Raw genomic sequence first — 27,909 nt, 5'->3', positions numbered from 1 at the left:
TCCTTATACATTTTAGATGATAGAAATTATAATTATAAAATGACTAACATTACCCTCATGAAAATCACTATCCAACCACTACAAATACTTCTAAATGTCAAGTTCTAATGTCTTTGTATAATTTCTTGTTTATATAGGGCATCACTGACAATATTAGATAAAAGTATATCCATTTTTGGAGGGATTTCTTTATTGGCCCATTTTTTTAAGAATTAAAATGCAATATCAAGGGAGGAACAGAGAGAGGATCTTGTCTTTTCTCGGATTTGACGAATATATAAATTAAACAATAGGTTTTTTAGTTAAGAAAATTTCTTTAAGGAGTCTTATAGATAATTTCTCTATTTCACCCGCCCCCCTACGCACAATCTTTGATTCTTAATCCAGTTTACGAATGTAATGTCCAGTTAGTGACATTTGATTTTGTCACAAGGTCAGTTTTTTGGCCATCTGAAAACTGCTGGATGACCATGGGGGAATTAATGTGAGAGAGGATGCGACATCTATTTCCCAGTTCAAAATTTGACTTGAAACAAGCAGTGGAAATGGTTAACTAGTGAGTTCAAGCTGAATAAAATTACAAGAACGTCATTTCAAATGGAATTTAATGGTGTCTTTATAATTCTCTGTTATTTTTAGCTCACTATTAAGACACTTTTCCTATCGTGGACCCACTATTTATGCTGATATGGCAAGTAATGATGGACTCCAACTATCACAAACATTTCGTAACAAATATGATGACCACTTTCCTAGTAACAAAAATGGGAAATGTACATATCCACCACAATCCCAAATCCTGATACAGGAATACTATGTTAATGAAAGTTTGGTGAAGTTTCCTTAACATCTTCCATTGTCCATTCTATAAACAGAAAAGTCATTAGCCTCAACTGTTTAATTCTTTCTGTATGGTTCCAACCATGGTTGCAAGAATCGGATCGGCCGATTCCTGGTCATTTACTTTGTATTTCAAGTAAAATCGGACCGATTCTGTTTTAAATCCAAAATAGCTTAGACTCAGTTGGAGCGGACCAATTCAGACAGATTCCAATCCGATTCAGATCGGAATTGGCTCTGAACGATTTGGACCCCGATTCCAGTTATTAAAACCCTGGTACCAACAGTAGAAGAGACCACTTACAGCTCGGCATGATGGACAGCGACGGTAGATTCGGTTGTTTTCTGCTTGCACGTTGGTTTTTTGTCCATTGCAAAAACCACAAAGCAGCCATCCTTTGCCTTTGCAAGGTTCACACATAATTCCGGCATCCTCCTTCGGAGTAGAAAGCACAAGGTTGGTTGTAGGTTGAGAATTATAAAAAAAGAAGTGTGTAAGAAATGCTGTCAAAGATAAGCAGCAGATCACATACGTAAGCTTGTGATGATCACAGACACCAATATTCCTTTGATCAACGGTCAAAGCTAGCAACCAACAACATACCATTGAAAGAACAACTAAAGCACTTTATCTAACAGATTTCAGCAAAGAAAACACCAAATTTCACAACATATTGTGTAGTGAACAATCAAATTTCTCAACCAACTATAATTCCTGAATATGCTCCAGATATTAGCAAATTTTTTTTTTTTTGGCTTAAAGGCCGTATATATTAGAAGAGAAAGAAAGAATGTACAAGCAGAAGAAAAACCAGAAACAAAAAACGAAACACCCAACTGAGAACAATCACCCACCTACGGCAACATCATCAGAGGGTGATCGAACAGAGGGCAAACAACCAGCAAGCAAAATTAAAACAAACGAAATCTGGGTCCCCTTTGTGACATCAATCCTAAGATCCTCAACAACAGAACCAGCCCAAGAGACTAAACATGAAGAGACTTCAAACTTAGCCACCGATTTAGCAAGGTAGTCCGCAACCGGATTCGCTTCTCTAAAGCAATGAGATATCTTCCACTCGATCGTATGCAAAAAATTCTGAAGAGCAGATGATTAGCAGATGTCATATAACTGGCCAGCCTTAAGGCCTTATCTATTGCATGGAAAGTAACTAGTCTCATAAAGTGTTGCCCAACAAGATTTGCCAACATCTTCAAGGTTTTCTTCATTTTCTTTTTTTCCCTCCTTCTTTTGGTTGGCACATGTGGGAAGGGAAGGATTGGGTAATGGGTATTTTAATTTATCTCCAGATTTATCTCTTTTTCAGAGCAAACACCATTGGAGGTAGTTAACACCTTAGTATTTCTATCCCCCACCTGGGCTGGCACTCTCTCTTTCAATCCTAAAACTCACAATTTGAGAGAAAGAATGCTTAAAATCCTCGAAAATCAAGTCCTTGGAAGCACACTTTGAGGTAACCAATCCGAAGATTAGAAGTCATTGGATGGTAAGGTGATTGTATGATTTAATTGTACATCTTTAAGCTTAAACTCTGTAAAGGGACAGACATTGAAGGTGTTTCCCCTTGTTCTCCATATTTTATTTTGAGCTTTGATGGAACTTAAAATCCTTATATATTCATACCTAAAACATGAGTACGAGTACATGATGATATCCTAAGTGATTTCTCTAGACTATTCAAAAAACATTTAATTTGGTGCTACCAAGCACTTGCGCTGACACTGCACTGGCATTTAGGTTAAAATGGCAGGCATCTAGAAAATTGTGTCAAAATATATTCTCCCAGTACACCCAGTAGATAATGGGATCTCCCCCCCCCACGCCCAAACCCCCATCTGAATTGGCAGGGATGGGAATTTGGAAAGGCTATCATAGGTCCACAGATGGAAAACAAAAATGTTACTGGCCTATATGGGAGACAAGGGCTAAAACCTTACATGTAGTATGCAGTAAAAGAAAGCAAAACTTGTGAAGACAAGGAACTAGCCTTTAGATCTGAAATTTTAAAGTCATAGTCCATCTTGGAACAAAGCAATTTTTTTTTCTTGCTTTTCAATCACTCCGTGAAGAATTATTACTACCCAAGTCATAAACAGCATATACGTAACTGTCCCCGTATGGGTCTCTCTATCTATGTGTAAACTGTAAAGCATTACCACCTAAATTTAATTATATGTTTATTAGATTTCTTAGAACCAGTATGACACCAAAAGGCTTCTAGATTCAGACTTTCCATCATAAAAATAAGGCTGGACTATTTGAACAAGGACACCATGAAATTGATGCCAACCCATCTCCAGAACAGATGCACCTCTTTTGCATATGTGTAACACATATAGATGAACCCTAGGGTCAGACATAAACCATATTACCATTTTAATGGATAAACCAACAATGAGATCACCGCATGGGTTTCAAATAGTACTATTCATTATCCTTCGAATCCTTATAGATGCTACCGAGTTTGAGCTAACAATCTGGGGTTTCAGCTACTTCTGACAAGATATCTTTTGCAGTATACCTTTTCCTTGAAACCAGGACTCCTGTATGTCAAATGATTCACTGTGGATATTCTTTCCATTAATATTAACATTCATAAGGTCACAAAACCAATTCTAGATTTTCTTTCTAATCCAATCTGGTTTTAGAACTGATTGTAATAAAATGCGACGATTCCTCCCAAGCCAATTCAGTGAATGCTACACATCAGGAAATCCAGTTACTTCACCATAAGTTTTTGGATTGACTTGGTTCTGATAAGCATGAAAATAAGCCTAGTTTTGTCTCATTGAACTATTTGATGGGTAACTAGATCAATAAACTGAATCTTTTTTGCCAAGTTGAAATATTTTTGAGAAGTTGCCCCAAAACAGAACCAAGAGACAAAGGTTACTGGGCGGAAAAAATGCCACAGCAAGGACATAATCTCCAAATTTTAATGACTACTCCCAAACAAAGAAAATTGGAAAGCATGAACCCAATTTCCAAAACGGACCTTCACCTTATCTCCCCCATTCCCAAATGCAAGCACCTAAACCTCACCCACCTGGCCTTTGCGGACGCTCTTATGATCTTCTCCAAAGCTTCCCCCTCCTCCATCTCTGCCATCATGTCTTCCCTTCACCTCTTCGAAAGTCTCTCTGGCCTCCTTATTAACCACCTTAAATCCAAACTCTTCCTCTCTGGTGTCTCGGATTCTGATAGAGACACCTTCCTCCACCTAACGGGCTTTTCCTTGGGCTCCCTCCCAGTGAAATACCTGGGTCTTTCCCTTATCCCTGCTAGGTTCTCCAATCATCATTGCACACCCATACTCGACAATATCCGCAAGTGTCTTCAACTCTGGAAAGGTAGACTTCTTTCCTACGCGGGTAGGCTCGAATGCATTAGATCAGTTCTCCAATCTTCTTACATTTATTGGTGTGGCATCTTTGGCCTACCCAAAGCCACCATCAAAGCAATGGAAACCCTCTTTTGTTCTTTTCTTTGGAAAGGGAAGGAAACCTCCAAATTCCTCCATCCAGTCAACTGGAAATCCATCTGCCTTCCCAAATCTGAAGGAGGCCTTGGCATTCGCCGTATCCGCGACTCCAATCTTGGGAATTCGAGCTTATTTGGAAAATATCCTCTAAGCATGACTCCATTTGGGTTCATTGGGTTTACTCCCATCTCCTAAAAAATGACTCCATTTGGACCGTCTCCATCCCTTTGGATTCCTCATGGGTCTGGTGCAAGATCCTCCTCCTTCGCCCATTGGCCCTTAGAGCCACCTCCTCTACTATTGCTGATGGGTCATCCATCTCCCTCTGGCTCGACCCATGGCACCCCAATGGAGTCCTCTATAACTTCTTTGGGGCTAGAGCAATTTACTCCTCTGGCATTCCCAAGTCAGCCCCCCTTTCCACCATCATCTCTCATGGATCTTGGACCCCCCTTTCCCTTCTTCCCCTTACCCTTTCCCTGATCTGAAACTCCCTTCCCCTGTTCCCCTGTCCCCCCAACTCATGCGGACAAGGTTATTTGGCTCCCCTCCTCAAACGGCCTTTTTAGCTTTAGATCTGTTTGGAACCTAGTTAGGACCCAAGCCCCTACTGTCCAATAGCACAAGCTAGTTTGATTTAAAGGTCACATCCCTCGCCATAGCTTCATAGCCTGGAGAACCCTTAACCTTTGCCTTCCAACCCAAGCCTTCCTTCTTCACCGAAGAATCCCTATTCCCCCCTTCTTGCATCTTCTGTTGAAGCGGTTCCAAAGACATTGACCACCTCTTCTTTGATTGCCCATTCACCTCTACCATATGGAAAAATGCCCATTTGTTTATTTGGCCTCGCGCGAGACCCCTTCCTTTCGCCGAGAGTGGCTCCGGATGGTCATGACTTTCCTTGGCTGCTCTATCGTGACACTATTGGCAAGCTTGTGTTTGTCGCAACTCTTTATCACATTTGGATGGAGAGGAACCTTAGGAGATGGACCTCCAACTCCCGTTCCTTTAATCTGATTTGGAAAGCCATCTTTTCGGATGTCTCCTCTAAGCTTAGTTTTTTGCCTCATAAGACTTTTTTGGATTTCCCAAGTAGGCATATTGTTGTATCCTGGTGATTAGATAGTGCTCTTTTACGGTCCCCTTAGTTGGGTCTGTTTCTCCCCCCTCCCTCCCCTCTCTCCCTCCTTTGTATATTCCCCCCCCTTTTTCCTTCTCGCCCCCCTCGGACTTTGGTAATATAATTTTTTTTATTCATCAAAAAAAAATCTCCACCTCATATCAGGTGACAGGCAAAATGATGCAACTTGAAAGAACAACCATGCTCTTCCATACTGAAGATTGAAGGAGAATAAAAAGTATACAAGGAGTAAGGTAACATGGTGCATCATGATAGAACACACAAGGTTGTTTGATACTGGCAAGAAATCTTCTCCAATCAATCTGTGCTTCCAAATATGGACATCCCCCATTCTGAATCACAGAGAGAGTCCACAAGGAAAAGCAACTCCAACTCTCCTAAGTTTTTTATCTAACAATTATAATGATTAAGCAAAGAAAAGGGAAATTTTCAGTTTTTTTTCGGATAAACTTCTATTACCACAGAAATAAAGCCTACTGTGAAACACCACCTGAAGTACTAGGAGCCTGGAGTTTAGGGTGAGTGAGGGAATTGAAAAGCATCAACAAATTCATTTATTCTTGGAAGGTAACAGATACAACTATGAAAATACGATCATCTTATATGAATTTGTAAATAAATATTACAAAACAAACAAAACAAGAACCAGTAATTCAGCCGTTTGTACACGTGTTACATCCATTATCCATTGGAGCAACTAATAAATGTATCTATGCAAGCACCACAAATCATGATAGATTGACTCTTGTAAATTTAATGGTCGGCTTCGGAGACAGAAAAAGCATAGTTCACTGAATGTGGGCTGTTGGTTTATTTCTTTTTGAACAAAAATAAGGGAAAATATAGCCAGAACGCCCAGAACAATTAAGTAATCTCACCGAATTTTTGCAATTTTTACCTGTTCTTGGCTCTGTTGGAGCGGCATGCAATGCGCTGGCTTTAATGAATGACTCTTTACTGAATTTAAGAATGGAAATACATTTGAAAAATTGAGCTTTGAGGATACAATCGAGATCGCCATTAAAGCTGCAAAAAGAAAGAAACCAATATCTCTAACTACACCTCCATGAGTGGATTATGGATATGCTAAAGAGGAAATATGATACAAAATGCACTTCGCCGTCGTTTAAATAACGAAAATGCCATTAATGAACCATACCCACTGGCTCACTAGCCCATTAATTACCTGGGCCATACCGTCTATTGGCGTAACTTAGCACCACACCCCAACCTTTCTGTGGAGCGCAGTACAGTAGTACACACAGGCAAACAGCATGAGCAAGCTAATGTTATGTTCCCACAGCGCATGTTAGCCTTCTACGAGCTTGCAGTCTAGCAGAAATCTCTCTTAAACTTCCGTCCCCCTCTCTCTCTCTCCTCTTTTTGAAACCGGAATCTGACACAATAATGAGAAAATTTTCGGTGATTCTCCTCTTCTTCTCCATTCCACTCGTAGCTTTCTCTCTCCGACCTCTCTCCTCCAATCCATGCCACAGTAAACCAAACCCCAAAACCCTCAGATCAGATCAGCTCACCGTTCTGATCAACGGCTACTCCGAGTCACGCTTCCATCTCCTCCGTTCGATTGCAGCCAAGTACTCATCCTGTCCGTTCGTCGCAGCAGTCTTCATCCTCTGGGGTAACCCAACCACCCCAACCGAAACCCTAACCCAATTAAACATCAACATCACCGGTTCCTACTACGTTGGCGCACCGATTTCCATCCTTCGACAATCCTCAGACAGTCTCAACTCCCGATTCCTCCCCAGACCTTCTTTGATCACAACCCGAGCCGTTGCGATCTGCGACGACGACATCGAGATCGACACCAAATCTGTCGAATTCGCATTTAAGATCTGGAGTTCTCATCAAGACAACTTGATCGGATTCTTTGCGAGATCGCACGATTTCGATCTTTCGCGGTGGACTTGGATGTATACTGTGCATCCAGACAAGTACTCGATAGTGCTCACGAAATTCATGATCTTGAAAACTGATTATCTCTACAGGTACAGCTGCGAGTCCGAAATGGATGAGATGAGAAATGAGGTCGATCGAATGCGGAATTGCGAGGACATTTTGATGAATTTTGTTGTTGCTGATAGGACGAATTCTGGGCCGATTTTGATCGGAGCGGAGAAAGTGAGAGATTGGGGAGATGCGAGGAACGAAGAGAGAGAATCATCCGAGAAAGAGGAGGAGAAGTTGGTGCGAGAGGTAGGGTTGAGTAGTAGAAGAGGAGATCACAGGAAGAGAAGAGGGGGCTGTATAAGAGAGTTTCATAAGATTTGGGGTAGAATGCCTTTGAGATACAGTTCTGGAAAGGTAGTTAATTCAGTTGGAGAACAAGCGCTCTGTGAAAAAGGAGGGAAGTTGGTGTTTTGTGATGAGCAAGTTATGGTTTGAACGCTTGACTCAAATGTTTTGTTAGTATAATGTAACATACCAAACTGCAGCTAAATTCAGGGTTGGACTTTTACTATGATGTAACGTATCAAATTACACATAAAGTCACTATTTTGTTATTTGTAACCCACCTTGTTACATGAATAACAACCTTTTTATTGGAAATTTCATGAAGTAATCAAAACTAGATTTCTGACTTTTTCCTTCGTACATTGTCAAGGTTGACAAAATTACCTGTATCATTGGAGCTTCATGATATGATTATCATTGGGGGAAAATTATCTCCTCTAGTTTTCTGTCCGGCCCAGTTCCTCTAATAGGGGATGGTGGATCCCACTCGGGCAGAGTGTTTGGGCAGGGGTAGGGTGGTCATTCCAGTCCCCCCCCCCTTGTTAGAGGAACTGGGGAACTTGGTCGGGCAGGGAACTGAAGGTGATAAAGATTGGGGGAGGAACGCTAACCAGTGTTGTGTGTGCACGTGTACTTGTGCCCAGACACAGCCCGACACGATTGACCATTACACCCCTTAGAAAGGTGGAAAGGTCTAGGGGTGCGGTGGTCTTTTCATGCTAGGCTGTGTCTGGACACAAGTACACGCCCACACACAGAACTAATTAGCATTCCTTTTCCCTTTTTTTTTTGACACATCTTTTGGGATCTCTTGCCAACGTGCGTGATATCACCTTTTGCTCTATACTGTAAGATCCACCCCTGAGGACCAACCTCCGGTTGATGATGATACCTTGATAGTTGATGATATTTTCTATGAGCAGCCTCCTCTCTTTGGGGAGAATACTCTTGTTGGATTTGTTATGGCTGATAAGTCATATCGTAAGCAAGCAATATCAAAGGCATATTAGTGTTAGTCTGGAACCTGCATGAAGGTGTGGACGTCTCTCCTTTGAAAAACCATTACATTTTCCACTTCCATCTTGTCTACGATCTCCTTAATGTTCTTGAGGAAGGACCTTGGGGATTGGTGGTAATCCACTTAATCTATAGGGAGGGTGTAAGAACAAAGATTGAGACTTTAGATATCTGGAGATTTAGGTACAATTAAGATGTCCTGAAGCTTCTATACTTAGAACTAGCTTTTTGTCTTCCACAGAAAATAGGGCTATAGTAAGACGATGTAGATTTAAGAATGATATATGGAGAGTGAAATCACTTCGTTCCTCTGGGTTGTAGGGGAAGATCAAGGTAGATATGTATGTGTCTGACTATAGTATGCTACCATTGTGGTTTGCTTGGCCTTGGAAAATAAAATGTATGATTTGTTATTCAACTCTTCCACTCAACCATCCCCAGAATTACACCCACTGAAAATAAAGCCCTTTCCTTCGCGAGATAGCTCCTAACCCCAAGAGTTTGGAATGTGCTACTATAGATGCAATGGAGACCCAATTTCAAGCTATTTTGGTTGTTTTCCACTTTTATGATGATAGGGAGTGAGAAAAAAATGATGAGGAGTTGCTACCTAGGATAAGGGCCTAGAACCCATAAAGGGGAGGCTTGATCCTTGGTTAAGGGAAGGAGTCGGATTTGATTCCAAAGATCTGGTTAGAGATACAAGCAAGGGTCAAGTTATGATGGTGGGAAAGTGTTACCCACTCCGCCCGGCAAAAACTGGTATTTCTACTAGATGTTGAAGTCTGAACACTTTCCCAAAGTATGTACATCTTAGACCAACCTGTATATGATATCAAATAGCATACACTACTGCATCAAAAAGGAAACTACATGATGTCCCTATACATGCTTGGTAATTACATTTTATCGTATCCTACATTACCACATATCATGTCGTATTGTCCTACATTGAGCCAAAATGACTAGCGGAGAAGAAATTATACCTGAGGGAGACTTTGGATTAAGGTCAGAGGGGAGGGCCCCTTCGCTCCAAACACGAAATTTTGTTGCTTCCTGGGTTAAAGGGAGGGGACCGACTATTTCTTTCTCTCTCTTGAGGGCTCAACTCTTTGGGATTTTTTGGACTCTGGGGACCTTTGAACGACTTTCAATGCCTCTAGAACGGGTTCGAGGTGAGCTTGTGATGCTTTGAGAATTGTAATGCCACGCATCCTAGGATAAGGGAAAGGTGTAGCCCTCACGGGTGGAGATCTTAAGATCTTAAAATTTGAAACAATTATAAACATGTAACCACTGTGTAAATAATAAACCTCTCTCACGATACCAATAGTAAGACTACGCCCAATGGCAACGAAAATAAATTAAACCAACTCAAGCTCCCCATCTGATGGCTTTCGAAATATAGCGTATAATCCACAAATATTGATAATTAATCATTACAACCATTTGTATACATTGCCATAACGAATATACCAAATCTCGTAATAAATTTCACAATACGTAATTTTTCATCCGCTCCCAGTCAGTGAACTCTCCACTTTCCTACCTTGAAAACACTGAAAAAAGATGTCCATAGAGGGGTGAGCTACAACGACCCTGTGAGTAAACTCTACTCTAAAACATCCTTTCCAATACACACATCATTATATGATTAATTCCCAATTATCACGTTACATAAATATGCTCATGCTCATTATTATGCCCAAAAATCTCAATTATATCATGTCACAATTCACATACCATAATTAAATGCCATATCCACACACAGGTGAAATGGACTCACACAGATCAATACCAAACTCACACGAGGTGGAATGTACTCACATAGATCAAAACCATACCCACGCTCAAGTGCAATTAACTCACATACTTCTCATATTCGGCTCCCTTCGTAATCAATGTCATACCCACACGATGGTGGGATGACCTCCAATCTTATCACTTCTCATATTGTTTGTCAAAACCACACACATACACAGAAATGAACTTCATGTTGAATCTCCAATCCTCCTCGCTGCTAAGTGAGATCAACTCCTATACCCTCACTCATCCTTCCCCCGCTAAGTGAGGTACACCATAAACTCATTACTCATCTAGTACCCTCCACTCTTCCTCCCCCCCAGCTAAGTGAGGTACACCATAACCAATCATACCCTCCACTCCTCTTCTCCACGTGAAGTGAGGTACACCACTCACGTACACTCACTCCTCTCCTGCTAAGTGTAGTACACCAAGTCCATTACGTACATTCACTCCTTCCCCCACTAAGTGAAGTACACCACCCGTACCATTTCACACATACAAGTGCACATGATGCATGAAGTTCAACAAATACAATTCATGCAAAATATCACAAAAATCATTATTTCTCAATTTTTCCAATGTCATACCATTCCACACATTAGCATTCATATTCATATTTTCTTTCTTACCATCTCACATGTACAGTATTCCAATACACAAAACCATGGTTTCAATCATATCAATACAATCATTAAAATAAACATCCACTACATAATGGAGAGAAGTTCCAAAGTAAATCCCACTCACATTCCATTTCATGTGATTTCACCCATTCATAAATTTACTCATATACTATGTTCAAATATTGTAGATTTTAGTCATTCTAGAATCATATTTAAATAAACATGTCATCACCCAAGTGGGGAAGAAGTCTTAAAGTAGGTCTCACTCACAGAAATACGCAATCAAGGATTGATTGCCCACACTTGAACGTTCGGGGTTTTCAAACTACTCATCACCTGCCATCAAACAATCATCAAACATGTTTTGTAACACTTAAAGGAGTCAATAATTCCATCCTCATTAGGTCCATCTTGCCAAAATAGGAAAAAAAAGAAGCAAACAAGGGTTATCCAGACTCGTTGCTTACCAACCGGATTCACTATTAGACTCGTCGGTTACCAATTGGATTCACCGCCAAACTCGCCAGCATACTCACCGGTTGTCTCTGCCAAGCAAACTTAAAATAGGTATAAAAATACAAAAGCAACTGGAGCCCTTCGGTTATTCTGTCGAGTCACCGGTTGTCTCTGTCGGTGAGCTGGTTACGACCCAAAACTTACTCGAGAGAGCAGTTCAACATAGGGTTTTAGGAATTTTCAAGGGGGTTTTCACCCAAATTCAAATACACCCAGATTCTACACTTTTAACATATAAATCCTTCATGCAAAAAGTTCTAAGACTCAAATCATACAAGAAATCAAATCCTATTTTGAGATTTGAGACATTTACCTTGATTTCCCCTTTCTTCCAAGATCTAATTCGAAAATCTACAACCCCCCTTTGTTTTCTTCAAAAGCAAGGCTGAAACATGATGCATTGCTAACTAAATCACTCCATACAAACATCAACTCATCATCTAACACCTAGGTTAGAAACCAATTAGGTTCTAAGGTAGTTTTACCTCTAAATCTCCTTCAAACTTGAAACAGTTGAAGGTGTGTGGCTCAAATCACTCACCAAGACTTGGATTTCGTTTTCCCCTTTTGAATCCCATCTCAAATCATCATTTTATCTATGATTCTTCACCTTGCAAGTGTAGTTTCCTCTCCTTTCTTCATCTCTCTCCTTTTCTCTTTCTCTTTTCTTCTTAGTGACTTGTTGAACAATCCTATTCTAACCCAACTCAAGCCCCTTTTATGAATCTCCTATTGAACCATGTTAAACCAACCCATGGTTCAACCCATGACTTAATTGAACCCCATTTAATTCCTTATATTTACCCTTCTAATGGACCATGTTAAGCAAATGACTAAACCCATGGTCCAACCCATACCTCTCATTTCATTCCTAACCTTATGACCTTTAATTAATTAGTTTTACTATTCACATAATGCTACAACCCCCAACTCCTATCAAGCCCCAACTTGACAGATTACAATGTGAATAAAAAATAAAGATTACAAGTCCAACCACTTTTAGTTAATACCTTAGGTTATACAACATACAACAACCTAGGTCAACAAAAAGACTTGTAAAAATAAAAGATTACCTTCCCTTTAGTAATCACACTTTGGAGAGCTTCACTGTAGTCCACTAGAATCTTCAACTTACCCTCAAAGTAGGGAGACTTGAATCTTCAAGTGCAATAGATGAGGTATGTTGTGTATTTGTCATGTCAGAGAATGTGTTGTCATTGTTGGCAACCTTTTGGCAATGCCTTTTGAGGTGGTAGGGCTATAGAGTGGTTTGGAAATGTCTGAGGACATGTGACAGTACAATGTTTAGAGGCAAGCTTGGCTAAGAATGGAAATGGAAGCTTGGGACATCTAATCTACATGATTCAATGTTTTGTATGAGGTAGAAGGAGCAGGTGAAGGCCCCAGACAGTTTCAATTGTGGAAACATTCATTCAAGCATGGACACATGGTTGAGGGAATTTTTGAAATTGAAAATGTCATGTTTGGAAGGAGGTGAAAATTGGAGAAACATAGAGATCAAGTCATCTTTCCAATGTTGCTAGAGTCGAGTCAATCGAAATTTGGGAGTGGGAGCTATGGGAGTTTGAGTGGATACAAATTTATGGTTTCTGAGGACAAGTGGTCGACTGGTATGTGCAATCCTGATTCCAGAGAGCAACATGCATCAGTTGGTTGCCCAAGTGGTCGATTGGATCATCCATCCGAATAAAGTAGTGGTTGATCGGATATCCACCCAGACAAAGTAGCGATTGACCGGTATGCTACCGGATGTCCAACCCTATTGCGGATGCCTCACCGGTTGACCATATGCATATTAAGTCAACTTCCAGTTGATTTTAGGACCCATTGTAACAACACTCAAGAGCAAAAAGCAAAAAACCCTAGAGGAGAAAAAAGGAGAAGAAAAGGGAGAAGGGAGAGATCATTAATGGTGTTTTAAATCTCCATCAACCATCGCGCTTATTGCCTCACTTCGCCATTGAAGACCATGAAAGTTGCTCTTTGCCCTTAATGCAAACATGAGAGTGTGTGTGGGGTCCAAAAGAGGAAGAAGACCAAAAGGCATGTCCATGTGCAAGATTACTCAAAGATCAAGTTTCTCTACCCGTGAGGAGTCAGTTGAAGATTCCAGTATACAATTGGGGACCATCATTGGGACATTATGAGTCATAATTACTCTTGTGAGGTAATCTTTTATTTTCGACAAGTCCATTTGTAACTTTGACTTAGGTAAGCTATTGTTGAAATACCTAAGGCATTGTTGTAAGGGTGGGACTTGTATTTTGATTTACACATTGTATATTGTCAAGTAGGGGCTTGATAGAAGTTAGGGTAGTAGTTCCGTTGGAGTTGTAGCTTGAATTGTAGCAAGTGTTATAGTATCTGGACTGTTGTAGTAGTCATACTTGTGAAGAGTATTGGCAATATACGAGACCCTGGTTAAGATATTGCTCAATATACGTAGGCATCTTGCCGAATGACATATATCTTGTATTGTATGGATGTGATTGTATCTATGGACATATAATTGATGTGGGTTGTGATTGACTGCAGGGTGGGTGTGCATTGTCTAATAGGCCTGGTTACTTGTTGGTTGCAAGGTAGACATGTAACAACCTCGATCCACAGACCTAGCCGGGCCCACGAAAGACCTGGCTAGAAGCCACACATGAACTTTCTATAACGTTCTTATGGCAACAAGTCGAACGAACAGTGTTAAAGCACAACAATTAAATCTCATACTTTAATGTAGAACTTAACTAGATTCTTGTATTAACAAAAATCAGCTCATCGACATGACATAGACTATCAAGAGTTAGATCTCTCATAAGGCTAAGAAGCCTATTGTAGTACTATTACAGTCATCCATCACAAGATATCCACATAAATATATACAAATTATGTACATTTTTCAAAAAGATAAAATTCTTAAAATAGGGAAGTCATGGCTCCTCAATCATCATCCATTTGAGCAACACCCATGCCCTTATCAGTCTATCCTTCATTTGTGAAAAAATTTCAATAACAGAGTGATGAGCTAAAAAGCCTAGTAAGGGAAACCATATTAACCATTCGCAACATAAATACATAAGCATTTGCTCACTCACATAATCATTAGTACATTCATCCTTATGACAGTTCAATTCTTGTTAAAATTTTAGTTTCTTAAATAGATACAAGGTTTTGTCATACGTCACCACCAAATCATTTGCCTGACCGTCTCATCTCAAATCCTCTAAGGACGAGGCATTCCACACTAACGTGGAGAATATTTCATTCTTTCATTTCCATCTCAAGCCCACTAGGGACGAGTCTTTCCGCTGGCTAAGTAGAGCATCCGACCCAAAGGTAAGGTATCTTTAGCATTACTGCGAGGCATTTGGTTGATCCAACCAAGCATTCCTCATTAGTGAGGTATCGTTCTTGAGTTTACCCAACATTACATAACACCCTTGCTAGGACAGGTAATAAATTGTCATATCCATCATTCATATAATTTCATTTTCATATTTCATGGCATGACCTTAATTAGTTTCAATTCATTCTTGTAATAGAATTTGGTATACTTTCATTCATTGTCATGATAGAACATTAAAACTTGCATTTCAAACATACTAATATATATTACATCATTTCAAGGCATCCCTTACCTCAAGCACAATACAACATACCAGACACTATAGTACTCATACAAATCCATTCATTGATTAATATAGACTCACTCACCTCATTTAACGATCGATCAAAACGTCAAACTTTCCTAGCAATTTGAGGTCATCAAATGCTTGATAATTTAGGATATCCTAAATTAGAGAACATTCCATTCATATGTAGCTTAAGTCATAAATAAGGTCCACAAACAATCCCTAACTTATCCCCAATCAAAAACTCTCAAAAGAACACATCCATGGGCAACCGGTTTGACCATCCATCGTCTGGTACGAACTGGCCTGAGAAAAATGGCTACTGACTCTAACCGGACTAACCACCAGATGGTCCGGAGTCAATCCAGTTCACTAACCGGTTTGACTAGTTCTTCATACCGGTCGATCGATTCTGGGAAATCTCCCCTATTCATGAGAGCAGTGTCTCAAACGGGGTTTGGGGCTTACTTACACTAGGGATTTCAACCTACACGAAACCAAGCATATAAAAACCTTAAAATCCCCAAATAAATGCTCAATTCCATAGAAAAACTCACATTTAAAAACACAAATCAAACCCCAAAATCATCATTGGAACCTAATGAATTCAAGAATTAAATTTCAAAAGGGAATATACCTTGTTCTTGACCAGATGTTCACAAAACCGAGGTTGATGCTCTAAGTGCTCACAATCTCCTCTTTAGTCAAGGTTTAACTTCACGTGCAGGCCATAATCTAGCACATACAACAACTAATTCCATTACTCACCCATCTATACCATAAATCATCTACCACAATGAAAACTAAAATATGAATCAAGGTGAACTCACCTACATTCACTTCTAGCTATGTATTGGAGACTTGATTCAACTATCTACCAAATGCAAAGCAAAATCCTCTATTGTCCTTTCAAAATCTTCAATTAAAGCATTATATTAAAGGGGAAATATCACCCCCTCCCCTCTAAGTATCCATAATATCAACCCAATACCCAAGTTTTGAATAATGATAATACCCTCCCCTACTTTCCCAAGATTCTATCAATCGTACCCTAATTGTTAAAAAAAACCATTAAGTGATGACATGGCATGTACAAAATTTCTAAAACCCCAAAATACCCTTCATATAACTTTGTTCTAATTTTGCCCTCCCCTACTTTCCCTTTCGTATCTTCTGCTCCCATTTCCTCTTCTTCCGCCAGCACCACCATCATCGCCACCACTGCCGCCTCCGATCCTCTTCCACCGCCAGTACCATCGCCAGCACCACCACCACCGCTTAGGAGTTTCTATTCTGATTCCACATTGAGCAATACTATCAGAAAAGCTCAAGTTCTGTGTAGATCTACTATGCAACCAGCGATCTACTATGCAACCTGCGATCTGTTTCCTCACTGATCTACTATGCAACCTGCGATCTACTTGACGGAGATCCCCTGAGCCAGGGAGAAAATCAGATTCTCCTCCTTTTTCACTATTTTTTTTCTTAACTCCAGGCACGACTAACCAGCAGCTGCATACTATTCCCCTGCTGTTTCCTTTCTTTGGCTCTTCTCCACCGCGAGCTCCATCTTTTCACTCCCATTCTCCTTCTTCCCCAATCGAAACCCACCTTCTAACTGATTTTTTTTTTGCTTTCTAAAATCTCAACCCAGTCGAACCCATCTCTTTTTCCCATTTTTTGAAACCCACTCTCTTCTCCCATTTATGGAACCCACTCACCGAACACAATAGAAAAAATCTTGTGAAAGACCATGCTTTCTAGATTATTTCTTCTTCTTTGTTTACAAAACTCGTCCTATAAAAAAGGATTGAAAAAGCCCCTAAGAAACTTGGGGAGGAAGAAGGAGATATGAATTGAAAGAGTTTTAATAGGCAACCGAGAAATGGAAACCTAGAAAAGCGAGTTTTAAAACCTTATATCTCTGGAAGCTCTTCTCTCTTAGGTTTGTTCTTCCTCTCGTGCTTTCATTGCGCGATCATTAAAGCTCCTATGTTTGCAAAGTTATATAGAGCGGAAGCATTTAATTACATAAGCGGTTACAATTTGTTCAATTGTCTAGGTGATAAGGTAATAATTAGTATTGACGTCAGCTGACCATGACATAACTACTCAAAACTATAATAAGTTATTACAAAAAATATTCATATTGGGCACAACACCCCAAAAGAATCAAAAGTGAGAGTCAATACTCCAGAAACATCAGTGCCTATAGGCGCAATCATCACAGGGGCAACCATTGCCGTGTTCCTCTGACACGTACTCAGGTTCCTCTGTCCCAATGCCATCATACTCTGTCGACTGTACATCTAGGCCGGCCAAGTAACCATCACCTGCATCAGAATCTAAAAGTTGTGTACACAGGGGGTTAGCTCCACTGAGCCAGTGAGGGGAAAGGGGAGTGCACATACATACAATCACACATAGTCCATGATACATGAAATGTTAGATTCATATTTTCCACCTAGCAAACAATCTAAGTCATGGTATATGCTACTGTGATAACTCGGGAGACATTGAGGGTCACTTATCCTATCGCCCCAGTGAAACCTCAATTATCACAAGGGATCTACGCCGGTAGAAGCCATCATGACCACCCAGTGGCTGACCCCGATAGCCATTACTACCCCTGGCCTGGCCTCTCCCACATCCACAGACCTTAGGTGCTCCGAATATCCAACACATGAACCCCTGCTGGGAAGGGTCGTAGCATAAGGGAGTATAAACCCTAACCACAGATATACTACATGCATTTCTATTATCCCGAGAGGTATTCTGGGTGCATCAACATCCCATTCCATCTAGTACCCGGGTACCAGCACGGCACAATACATACAGACCAGGATGGCAAGCAAGTAGATATCGTATTTATAATAGTCACGGGGTTCCGGTACCAGTGTAACCCGCACCGTAACCCAATATCACAATATAAAACATCATACTCACATCTCATCAATTCATATCCACAAGTTTCATATGTAAGATGCAACATAGTAAGAATGAGTGCAAACACAGAAATTAACATATTAATCTAGATAAGGCATTCCTATAATTATATATATAAATCCCAAACATCACCCAAAGCCCACTCACCATTTGCTTGATTGTTGTTTGGTGAAGTTTGGTCAAGTGCACGCGCTCCGTATAGATTCCAAGGTCTGAGAATACGTGAAAGTAGCATTAGAGGTATATAGGTGGGTCCCACAAGGGGTCCCAAACAATTAAAATAAGTTTAGGTAAAGACAGCAGGAACGGATGAAGGAACGGAGTCAGACAAGTGAGTCCGGTCATTGATCCGTTCAGGTCATGCTCAGAAAGTACATGGAACCGAATCACGGGCGGATGCAGAATGTGAGTCCGTTCGTGGATCCATCCCAACCCTGAGACACACCCGAGAGCAACTTAAGGATTCTGGGTTTCGGGTGGATTCATCTTAGGTGGGTCAACTCATAGCTCCACCCAAAAGGAAAGCCATATTAGGCTGAACGGACTAACGAATGGATACACGACAGTGAGTCCAGTCGTTTGTCCGCTGCCCTTCCTTTGAAAAGCTACGAAGAGCATCACCTCCAGCCCTTCATTCATGGATCCATAGGAGTCCTGGGGTTGGGGAGGTGAGCTCAGACCTTCATTGGAGGTCCAACACATGAAGTCCAACACAAATCTTAGAGGGTTTAATAGATTTGGATCCATCTCTAGGGTTTCTCCCAACCTAAACTAGGTTTAGATGCTTAAACAGTATAAGGTCATTCAAGGTTATGAATGCACCAAGAGGAGGGATTATAGGTCTCAAAGGGAGCAATTAATAGAGTTTGATGGATTTCCAAGAGAACCCCCAAGCTTGGAATCGATCTCAATGGGGTCTCCAAACCCAGAAATGGAGGAGAGGATGTCACACCCCAAACCACCCTCTAGGAGGATTGGGTAGGTGACCCGAATTGCACAACGGCAATCCGCCAAATCCCATGGATCTAGAAGCAGTGCGTATGATCATGGACCACAACCATCTGTTTACCATAGGCAAGATCAGAGTGCAGCAGATAAATTACAGTTCAATAATAAAAGGAAGCATAACGATACGGGAAAACAGTGATAATATATACATATAAAAGTTTTACATTTCCCATCAACCCACACACAAAGAAAACAAAAAAACAAAGCTGATAAGTACAGTACTACATACAAAGACATGTACAGGGCGAGCATACTTAACCCCAAAAAGGAAAAAGGAAAAAACTACAACAACTAAGTCAGAATGGGGATAACTCTAAATAACCCAAAAGGAGTCCCCAAGTTAAAAAGCTGTCACGAATACACTTCAATGGCCTTCATCAACAACCCTCGAAAATGTGCACAGGATCGGTATGACCTCCATCGGGGTTCACACCAATATCATCGTAACAACCAAAAGTCTCCTCCTCGAATGACCCGCCATCCCACAACGACATCCACCTGCAAAATCATCTAAGAAAAACATTGCATAGCAGAGTGTGAGCCCCACTGAGTTCGTGAGCAAATAACATCAATCATGCATGCACATGCAATCACAATTCATAATTCATATGGTCCTATATGATATGCAAGTCCAGATTTTATTATTAACCACCTAACAATACAACTAAGTCGGGTCTGTGCTACTACAATCCCTAATACATGTATCCTTGGTGCGGGCTTCTAACCCCTTCCCGCGATACACCCATTGAGTTGTCGGAGAGGACCAGTAGGCTCCCGCATTTGTTTACCAAGGTCAGCCAGACTAGCCCTCTATGATTAACCTATGGGATAATCCATTTCTTTCTTTTCTTTTATGGCTTATAGCCCATATGCACCATTCCGGTGTTCTATACATTCATGCACCATTCTGGTGTTCTATTCATTTCTTTTTCTCTTTTCTCTTTTTCTGATGGTCACCCCCACAGGCATCCAACACCTTGACCCCTGTTGGCAAGGGTGCGTAGCACGGGTGATGAAACTCTAGCCCCATATCTATATGGCATCATATGAGTCAAGCGGTGTCAACCGTACCCCATAATACGGGCTACCACAGGCCCCATTTCCAAGCTGACTACGGCATCTAATCTAACACTCACAATCATTATAGAAGAATTCACAGTGTTGATCATCAGACAGTCATTATGCAGTGATTTGAGTAATTGAACAGAAGTAAATAACACAACAATTATATTCAATTCTTATTAGCCGGCATCAGATCATGATTACATTTACACATATGATAGAATTATTCACTCACCAGTACTTGGCTCTAGGTACTCAGTCACAAATTTAGTTCCAGCAGTTGTCTGGTTGTTGTCCTCGAGCACAGGATCAAGTCCTAGATGTAAATCAAAAGTTGCCATGTTAAGTTATCACTCTATCATTAGAAGCCCTAGGATTACCCTAATCTTATTGGGTTGACCCGGGGTACAATTGGTTCACTCTTGGAATCACTGGGCCATACACTGGGCCTTAGGTCATGTCTCGGTGCATCAACCAATGTCAGTGGCTCAAAGGGTAAAATGGTCATTTCCAGGGTTGTACCTGACTCTAGGCTAGGATATGCTTACAGTGCTATCCACAGCTTGTCTGTGCTATAGGACCAAGCACAGCAGGGCTTCCTTTACCTGCGAGGCCCACTAGGGTTCCAAAGCATTCATTAATCATGGACAGATGTGGGGAAGGGTATTTTAGTCTTTTTCCACATCCCACAGTGTCCAGGGGCCATTGGGTGACATCCCCCTAGCTCTATCCATCAAAACAGTGATTTTCCACTCACTGGGCGTTGGCTCTGGGCATTGTTGCATCGCCCAGTGCTTGTAAAATCGATGTAGGCTGAGTTTCCAAGGCTGGGCTCTCAAGGCTGAGATCAGACCTAATCCCTTGCATGTTAGGGGGGTCTAGTAGCCCCTGAGATGGTCTACACCATGGCCCAGAGGGATTTTCCATCAGGTCCATCATTGGGCTGACAGTGGCTGCCCAAGTAGCCCAGATGAATAGTGTTCAGGGTTTTGGCTAAGCTTGGGAGTTGGTTTCAGCCACATGCAGGGCTGGAACAGCATGCCAAATGAGGGTCCAGAGCTGCAGAGATCCATCTAGTGTTTGATCTCTGCAGCCCTAGCTTGCACCCAGGGTTCCAATCCATAGATCAGAAGTGAATCTGGGCAGTGCAGCTGTGCACAGCCAGATTCGGCTCACAAGAACAGCATATCTAAATGTTTAAAATGCATAAATATTCTAGATCTTCCATGCACAAGGTCTGCATGGCAGATCTGGACCAATACTGGGCAAATCCTAGCTAGTCTGGGCTGCCTAGGAAGCAAAAACACGGTATATACAGAGGGGGAATGGGAACAGCAGGTGAGGATAGGTATTTTTATACCTGAAGCAGCCTGAGAATAGGCTCGGTTGTAGGCTGGGATGGCTACAGTAGGTCTCCCCTTCCTCTTCTTCCTTCTTCCTTCTCCTTCTTCTTCTCTTTCTCTCCTTTTCCCTCTCTTTCTCTCCTCTGGGTTTCCGCAAGAAATAAGATCTCTAAATGAGCTCAGGCCTACCTATTTATAGGCCCAAGACCAACTAAGGTCTATTTGGTCACTAAGTCCCTTTTTAAAAATCAGTTTTTAACTTGATTCTGACTGATTCTGGGCTCACTGGTGGGGTCCCCAGTGAACTGAGGTCATGAGGTGGTCCCTCAGACTTCCCTATATCAGTGGAGGGTACTCATGTTCATATTGGGTGGTCCCCATAAATAAAATCCGTTAAAATATTTAAAATCAATCACTGGGCGATGTCACTGGCCTTGCTGAATCGCCCAGTGCCATGGCCCAGAGAATTCCAACAACTGAAACTCAAAGGGGCTTGCATAGGGGTTTGACCCTAAGTCAGGGTATTATCCCTAGATGCCCACTAGGGGATTTTGCACACATTTTTTTTAGAGGTGGGTCCCACCATTATAAGGAGGAGAGAGATTACTGGGGATCCAAGTCATACATCAGACTGTGAGCTGCACAATTACAGGGGTCTGCTATCCATCTTCTAACAGGTATATAGGGAAACCTGTTCAAGGTATTCTCATTATTCTCATTGAGTGGAGTGATGCTCCACAGTGATCCTGGTTGCCTGGCTAGGGGTTCTTGCCCTTTAATAAAAAATCCAGCCAATCAGGAGCAGGGTTTGACATTTCTCCCCACCTTACAAAAATTTCATCCTCGAAATTTACTTACCTTGTAATCCAAAAAGTTGGGGATACTTCTCCTTCATTTCTTCTTCATGTTCCCATGAAGCTTCTTCTACTGGATTGTTTCCCCATCGAGCTTTCACGAAAGCGACGGCGCGGTTACGAAGGTTATGCTCCTTTCTGTCCAATATCTCCATGGGGTGTTCTTCATAGGTCATATCCACATCCAACTGTTTAGGTTCAGTTGACAGTACATGTGTCGGGTTGTTAATATACTTCCTCAACATCGACAGATGAAAAATATTGTGGACGCCTGATAAAGGTGGTGGTAGCGCCAGTCGGTATGCTACGGGTCCTACCTTATTTAGAATTTTGTAAGGACCGATGAATCTTGGGCTCAACTTGCCTTTCTTGTTAAAACGTACCAATCCCTTGGTTGGATATACTCAAAGGAATACTTTTTCTCTGACCTCAAACTCAATATCTTTCCTTCGATTATCCGCATAACTTTTCTATCTTGACTGGGCTGTCTTGATCTTTTCTCTTATAATATCCACCTTGTCGCAGGTCACTTGTATCATCTCAGGTCCGAGATATTTCCGCTCTCCAACTTCATCCCAATAAAGCGGAGTTCGGCACTTCCTACCATAGAGTGCTTCGAACGGTGCCATGCCAATGGTGGAGTGGTAGCTATTATTGTATGCAAATTCCACCAAAGGTATGTGAGCATCCCAACTGTCATTGATTTCCAAAACATAGGCTCGGAGCATGTCCTCCAGAGTCTGAATGGTTCTTTTTGATTGTCCATCCGTCTGTGGATGGAAAGCCGTGCTAAGATTTAGTTGAGATCCCAATGCCTTCTACAAACTTCTCCAAAACCTTGGGGTGAAACGAGGATCTCTGTCAGACACAATACTGACAAGCACGCCATGTAAGCGGACTATGTTTTCAATGTATATCTGGGCCAGCTTTTCCATTGGATAAATTATTTTGATCGGTATGAAGTGTGTCGCCTTTGTTAGTCCGTCTACAATCACCCAAATTGCATTCATGCCTTTCCTGGTGTTGGGAAAGTTTGTCATGAAATCCATAGTGATTCTTTCCCACTTCCACTCAGGTATGAGAAGTGGCTGTAACAATCCATACGGTCGGTGTCTCTCTGCTTTTATTTGTTAGCAGGTGAGGCACTTGGACACGTATATTGCTATGGTTGCTTTCATTCCCATCCACCAGTAATACTTCTTCAAATCTTTGTACATCTTTGTGCTTTCAGGGTGGATTGTGTAGGGTGAGTTGTGCACCTCTTTAAGAATTCGGTCTTGGATGTCAAAGTCATCAGGCATGCATAGTCTATCTCAAAATTTCAATGCGCCATCTTGGGCCAAGGAAAAATATGGGTCCTTATGGTCACCTTGTTGAACTTCCCAAATTATTTTGGCCAGCTCGGGATCTAATGGTTGTTTCACAATTATTTCCTCTCGTATTGACGGCTGCAGGTCCATTACTGCTAATTGCATAGGCGCTTCTTCGATCACGAACTCCAAATCAAATTTACAAGCTTCTTCTATTAATTGCTCACTTACGACCAAAGATGCGAGGGACGCAGTCTAAGATTTTTTGCTTAATGCATTCGCAACAACGTTGGCCTTGCCGGGGTGGTACTGGATCTCACAATCATAATCCTTTACCAATTCCAGCCATCATCTTTGTCTCATGTTCAACTCCTTTTGGGTGAAGACTTTTGTGATCGCTGAAGATCTCGTTCTTTTCACCATATAGGTAATGTCGTCAAATTTTCAACGCGAAGACTACAACTGCCAACTCTAAGTTATGAGTGGGGTAGTTTTTCTCGTGTTCTTTTAACTGCCTAGAGACGTAGGCAACCTCCTTTCCTCTTTGCATCAAGACACCACCCAATCCTGTCCTAGATGCGTCGGTATATACTACCATCCTCCGGTTTCGTCTGGAATGGTTAGGACTGGAGCTGATACTAATCGGTTCTTCAACTCCTGAAAGCTTTTCTCACACTCTTCATTCCATTCGAATTTGGCTCCCTTCCTTATAAGTTTTGTCATTGGTGCCGAAATCCATGAGAAATTTTCCATAAACCTCCGATAGTAACCGGCCAATCCTAAGAAACTTTGGATCTCAGTGGCACTCTTCGGAGTCTCCCATTCGAGAACTGCTTTCACCTTGCCTGGGTCTACTTTGATTCCGTCTTTGGTGACGATGTGTCCCAGGAAACCAATTTGGTGAAGCCAAAATTCACATTTACTAAATTTAGCAAAGAGCTAATGTTCTCACAACCGCTGCAACACGAAAGTAAGGTGTCGCGCGTGCTCTTCCTCACTCTTAGAGTACACCAGGATGTCGCCAATAAGTACTATGACGAACATATCCAGCACATCATGGAACACTCTATTCATCATATCCATGAATGCTGCCGGGGCGTTGGTCAACCCGTACGATAAAACTAAGAATTCATAATGTCCATAGCGAGTTCGGAATGCCGTTTTATGAATGTCACCACTTTTGATCTTCAGTTGATGGTATCCTGACCTAAGATCAATCTTGGAGAAAATTTTTGCTCCTTGTAGCTGATCAAATAGATCGTCGATACGCGGCAATGGATATCGATTCTTGATCGTCAGTTTGTTTAGCTCGCGGTAGTAGATACACAGCCGCATACTACCATCCTTCTTCTTAACGAACAGCACGGGTGCTCCCCAGGGCAACACGTTGGGTCGTATAAATCCCTTCTTCAGCAGGTCTTGAAGTTTTTCCTACTATTCTTTCAACTCGATAGGTGCCATACGTGGTGCCTTGGATATCGGTGCTGCACCAGGAATCAAATCAATCATGAACTTTATATCACGGTCCGACGGCAGTTGAGTCAGATTTTCTAGAAATACATCGGGAAACTCTCTGACGACTTCTAGTTCCTCCAAGGGTTTTATCTTTGCCTCCGTGTCTATCACAGTGGCCAAAAAGCCTTGGCATCCTTCTTCTAGTAACTTCCGCGCCTGTAGTGCGGATAATGTTATCCTTCTGGATTTCCTCCTTGGTTCACTTTGATAGGTGAAGTCTGACCCATTTTCCAAGTTGAACCTTATCTTCTTCTCCGCGCATAAGACTTTTGCACCATAGGCCAACAACCAGTCCATGCCTAGGATTACGTCAGAATCATTTATATCCATCTTTATCAGTCGTGCGGTTAGTTTCCTCCCACAAATTTCAATTTGACAAAGGTTGTAGACCTCCTTCAAACTCACAACACTCCCTGTCAGTGTGCTGACTTTTAGCTCGTGCCCGATTTCCCTTGGTTGATCTTTCATCTTACTCGCAAAGGTTGAGGAGACGAAAGAGTGGGTAGCGCCCGAGTCGAATAATACTCGTGCGGGTACAGTTGAGACATTCAAGGTACCTAGGGTTCTTAGGTAATTTAGGTTACATGTAGTAAGCCAAGTTAAGTAGTGTTCAGCAACTTACCTATTAATACGTCGGGGTTTGCCTCAGCTTCTTCATTTGTTAAAGCGTACACCTTTCCTTGCATCCGATTGTCCCGTGGCTGAAATGGCCTAGCGTAGGGCTGGTTTGATGAGTTGTTGCCATACCCAAGCGATCTACAATCTCTGGCCATATGTCCTTCATTGTTGCACAGATAGCACTTAAAGGGTAGAGCTCCAGGTGTTGAACCTTTGCTCACTTGACTTGTTGCTGGTTGGGCTGGCGAGGTTGCTGTCATTGCTTGACTCGTAGTAGGTTGAGCAGGTTAAGTACATGTAGGGCAAAAAGAATTCTGACCCACGTTCGGCCTATGATACGGAGTCGAAGTAGGGCTTGGACTCGAACCTCTATAAACTTTATTCGGCCAGCCAAAAGTTTGAAAATTATTTGACCTTTTGTTCAAACTAGTCAATGTCATAGTCTCTTCTTTCTCCTTTTCCTTAAACCTATCGTCCATTGTCTTTGCTTTCTCAACTATTTGAGCATAATCCCGAATATCCATGATTGACAGTACTGACCCGATCTCAGTTTTGAGTCCTTTCTCAAACTTCTTGGCCTTACTAACTTCCCCTTTCAAGTACTCTGGAGCAAAATGGAATAGATCTTCAAATCGCTGGTGATAGTCTAGCACTGATTTAGTTCCTTGCACCAGTGCAATAAATTCTGCTTCTTTCCTATCCTTAAAACTCTCAGGGAAATAGTTCTTGAAGAAAATCTCCTTGAATTGTGCCCACGTGGGATTTGGGTGAGTAGCTTCCAAATTAGGCCTAGTTGCCTTCCACCAAGTTTCGGCTTCATTCTGCAATTGATAACCCGCACAAATAATCTTTTGTGCGTCCGTGCACTCAAGTATTTCAAATGCCTTTTCTAGGGCATTGATCCATCGTTCCGGCTGCATTGCCTTAGAGGTTATTTTCGAAAATGCAGGCGGTTGAGGTTTCTTGAATCTCTCCATAACCTTGGCGGTGGAATTTTCTGCTAAATACTGAGGCACAGGTGGTGGAAATAGTACGGGTCGATTAGGTGGTGGTGGTGGTGCAGCGTACTCGTGCATTATGGTTGCAAATTGAGTTGATATTTGACCAAGCAGTTCTTGTTGCTGTTGCATGGTCCGCATCATCGTGGTCATGAATGAAGTCATGTTACCGGCTGCCACACTTGACTGAGGTGCTACTGCAGTAGCTTGTGCAGCTGCTGGTGCTCCTGATGAAGCAGCCAATGCCTCAGAGTTTTGAGCCTCAGTTCCGTTAGGCAGCTCAACCTCCGGTACAACTCTAGGTTGTTTACCGTTACGACCACCACGAGAACTTCTAGTGTTGACCATTGTTGCTTCTCTGAAAAGAGGAGTGTGTTCAATATTCCAATTTCATCATGGATCAACAATTGGTTTCTAGCTAAGCAGGTACAAATCCAGTCCACAGTTCCAATGAGTACCATGAGTCATACCAGTAAGGTGGAATTGTTAGATTCATTATCTTGGTTTATTAGGTGACGTGTCTTATTGAATGCTTTATGTTCTTCCTTCTTATGCATTTTATATGTCAATATGCTATGCATGGCACTAATAGAAAATTTCAGATTTTTAAATAAAGTCTTTTAATTAATTACCTAATCTAACAGGCAAGCATCTCCAGCTTCTTCCCGGTCACAAACTCCATCGCGTGCAAACACCCTATGTCGACTGTAACCTCTTCGACTAATGCTAGGTAGAAATCCCGTTCTCCTTGCTCGGTAACTTCTGCAAGAGCTAAGTATACTACCAGTAGGTTCTCGGCACGGGCTCGAGTATCACGTATCCTAATCAACCTCCTTCTCAGTTGCCTAATAAGTTACATGACGTCAGAGTTCCCAGGCTAGCTGAGGTAATAGGTCTTGTCACATA

The 27,909-nt window shown here is 41.6% G+C and overlaps 2 protein-coding genes and 1 non-coding gene across 3 annotated transcripts; 1 reads left to right on the top strand and 2 right to left on the bottom strand.

Annotated features, from left to right (window-relative positions):
- Positions 1 to 746: 746 nt before the first annotated feature.
- On the bottom strand, positions 747 to 6,642 carry LOC122660851. The gene is made up of 3 exons (XM_043856102.1): positions 6,383 to 6,642; positions 1,126 to 1,276; positions 747 to 922 (listed from the first exon to the last, which is right to left on the bottom strand). The coding sequence occupies exons 1-3, from the start codon at positions 6,503 to 6,505 to the stop codon at positions 819 to 821; spliced, it is 378 nt and encodes a 125-aa protein (XP_043712037.1). The 5' UTR covers positions 6,506 to 6,642; the 3' UTR covers positions 747 to 818.
- LOC122663479 lies at positions 5,700 to 5,851 on the bottom strand. Its single transcript, XR_006333149.1, has one exon. It is a non-coding gene; the product is annotated as a small nucleolar RNA snoR137 (small nucleolar RNA).
- Positions 6,643 to 6,853: 211 nt separating the features above from the next.
- LOC122660850 (glycosyltransferase family protein 64 C3-like) lies at positions 6,854 to 7,928 on the top strand. The gene has a single exon (XM_043856101.1). It carries the CDS (start codon positions 6,892 to 6,894, stop codon positions 7,888 to 7,890), a length of 999 nt encoding a protein of 332 aa, XP_043712036.1. The 5' UTR covers positions 6,854 to 6,891; the 3' UTR covers positions 7,891 to 7,928.
- Positions 7,929 to 27,909: the final 19,981 nt, after the last annotated feature.

The sequence above is a fragment of the Telopea speciosissima genome, chromosome 5 (genome assembly GCF_018873765.1).
Source record: "Telopea speciosissima isolate NSW1024214 ecotype Mountain lineage chromosome 5, Tspe_v1, whole genome shotgun sequence".
In the NCBI taxonomy this organism is placed as follows: Eukaryota; Viridiplantae; Streptophyta; class Magnoliopsida; order Proteales; family Proteaceae; genus Telopea; species Telopea speciosissima.
Note: the sequence above shows the minus strand (reverse complement) of the source record. Positions and strands in the feature narration are given on the sequence as shown.

Bases quoted from the DNA above. Each gene is read 5' to 3' on its own strand.
- LOC122660851 (XM_043856102.1), bottom strand. From the start codon at position 6,505: ATGGCGATCTCGATTGTATCCTCAAAGCTCAATTTTTCAAATGTATTT. The intron at 1,277-6,382 runs GTAAAAATTGCA...TCTACTCCGAAG, and splicing joins TCCAACAGAGCCAAGAACAG to GAGGATGCCGGAATTATGTG. The intron at 923-1,125 runs GTTGGTACCAGG...CTTGCAACCATG, and splicing joins TGTAAGTGGTCTCTTCTACT to GTTGGAACCATACAGAAAGA.
- LOC122660850 (XM_043856101.1), top strand. From the start codon at position 6,892: ATGAGAAAATTTTCGGTGATTCTCCTCTTCTTCTCCATTCCACTCGTA.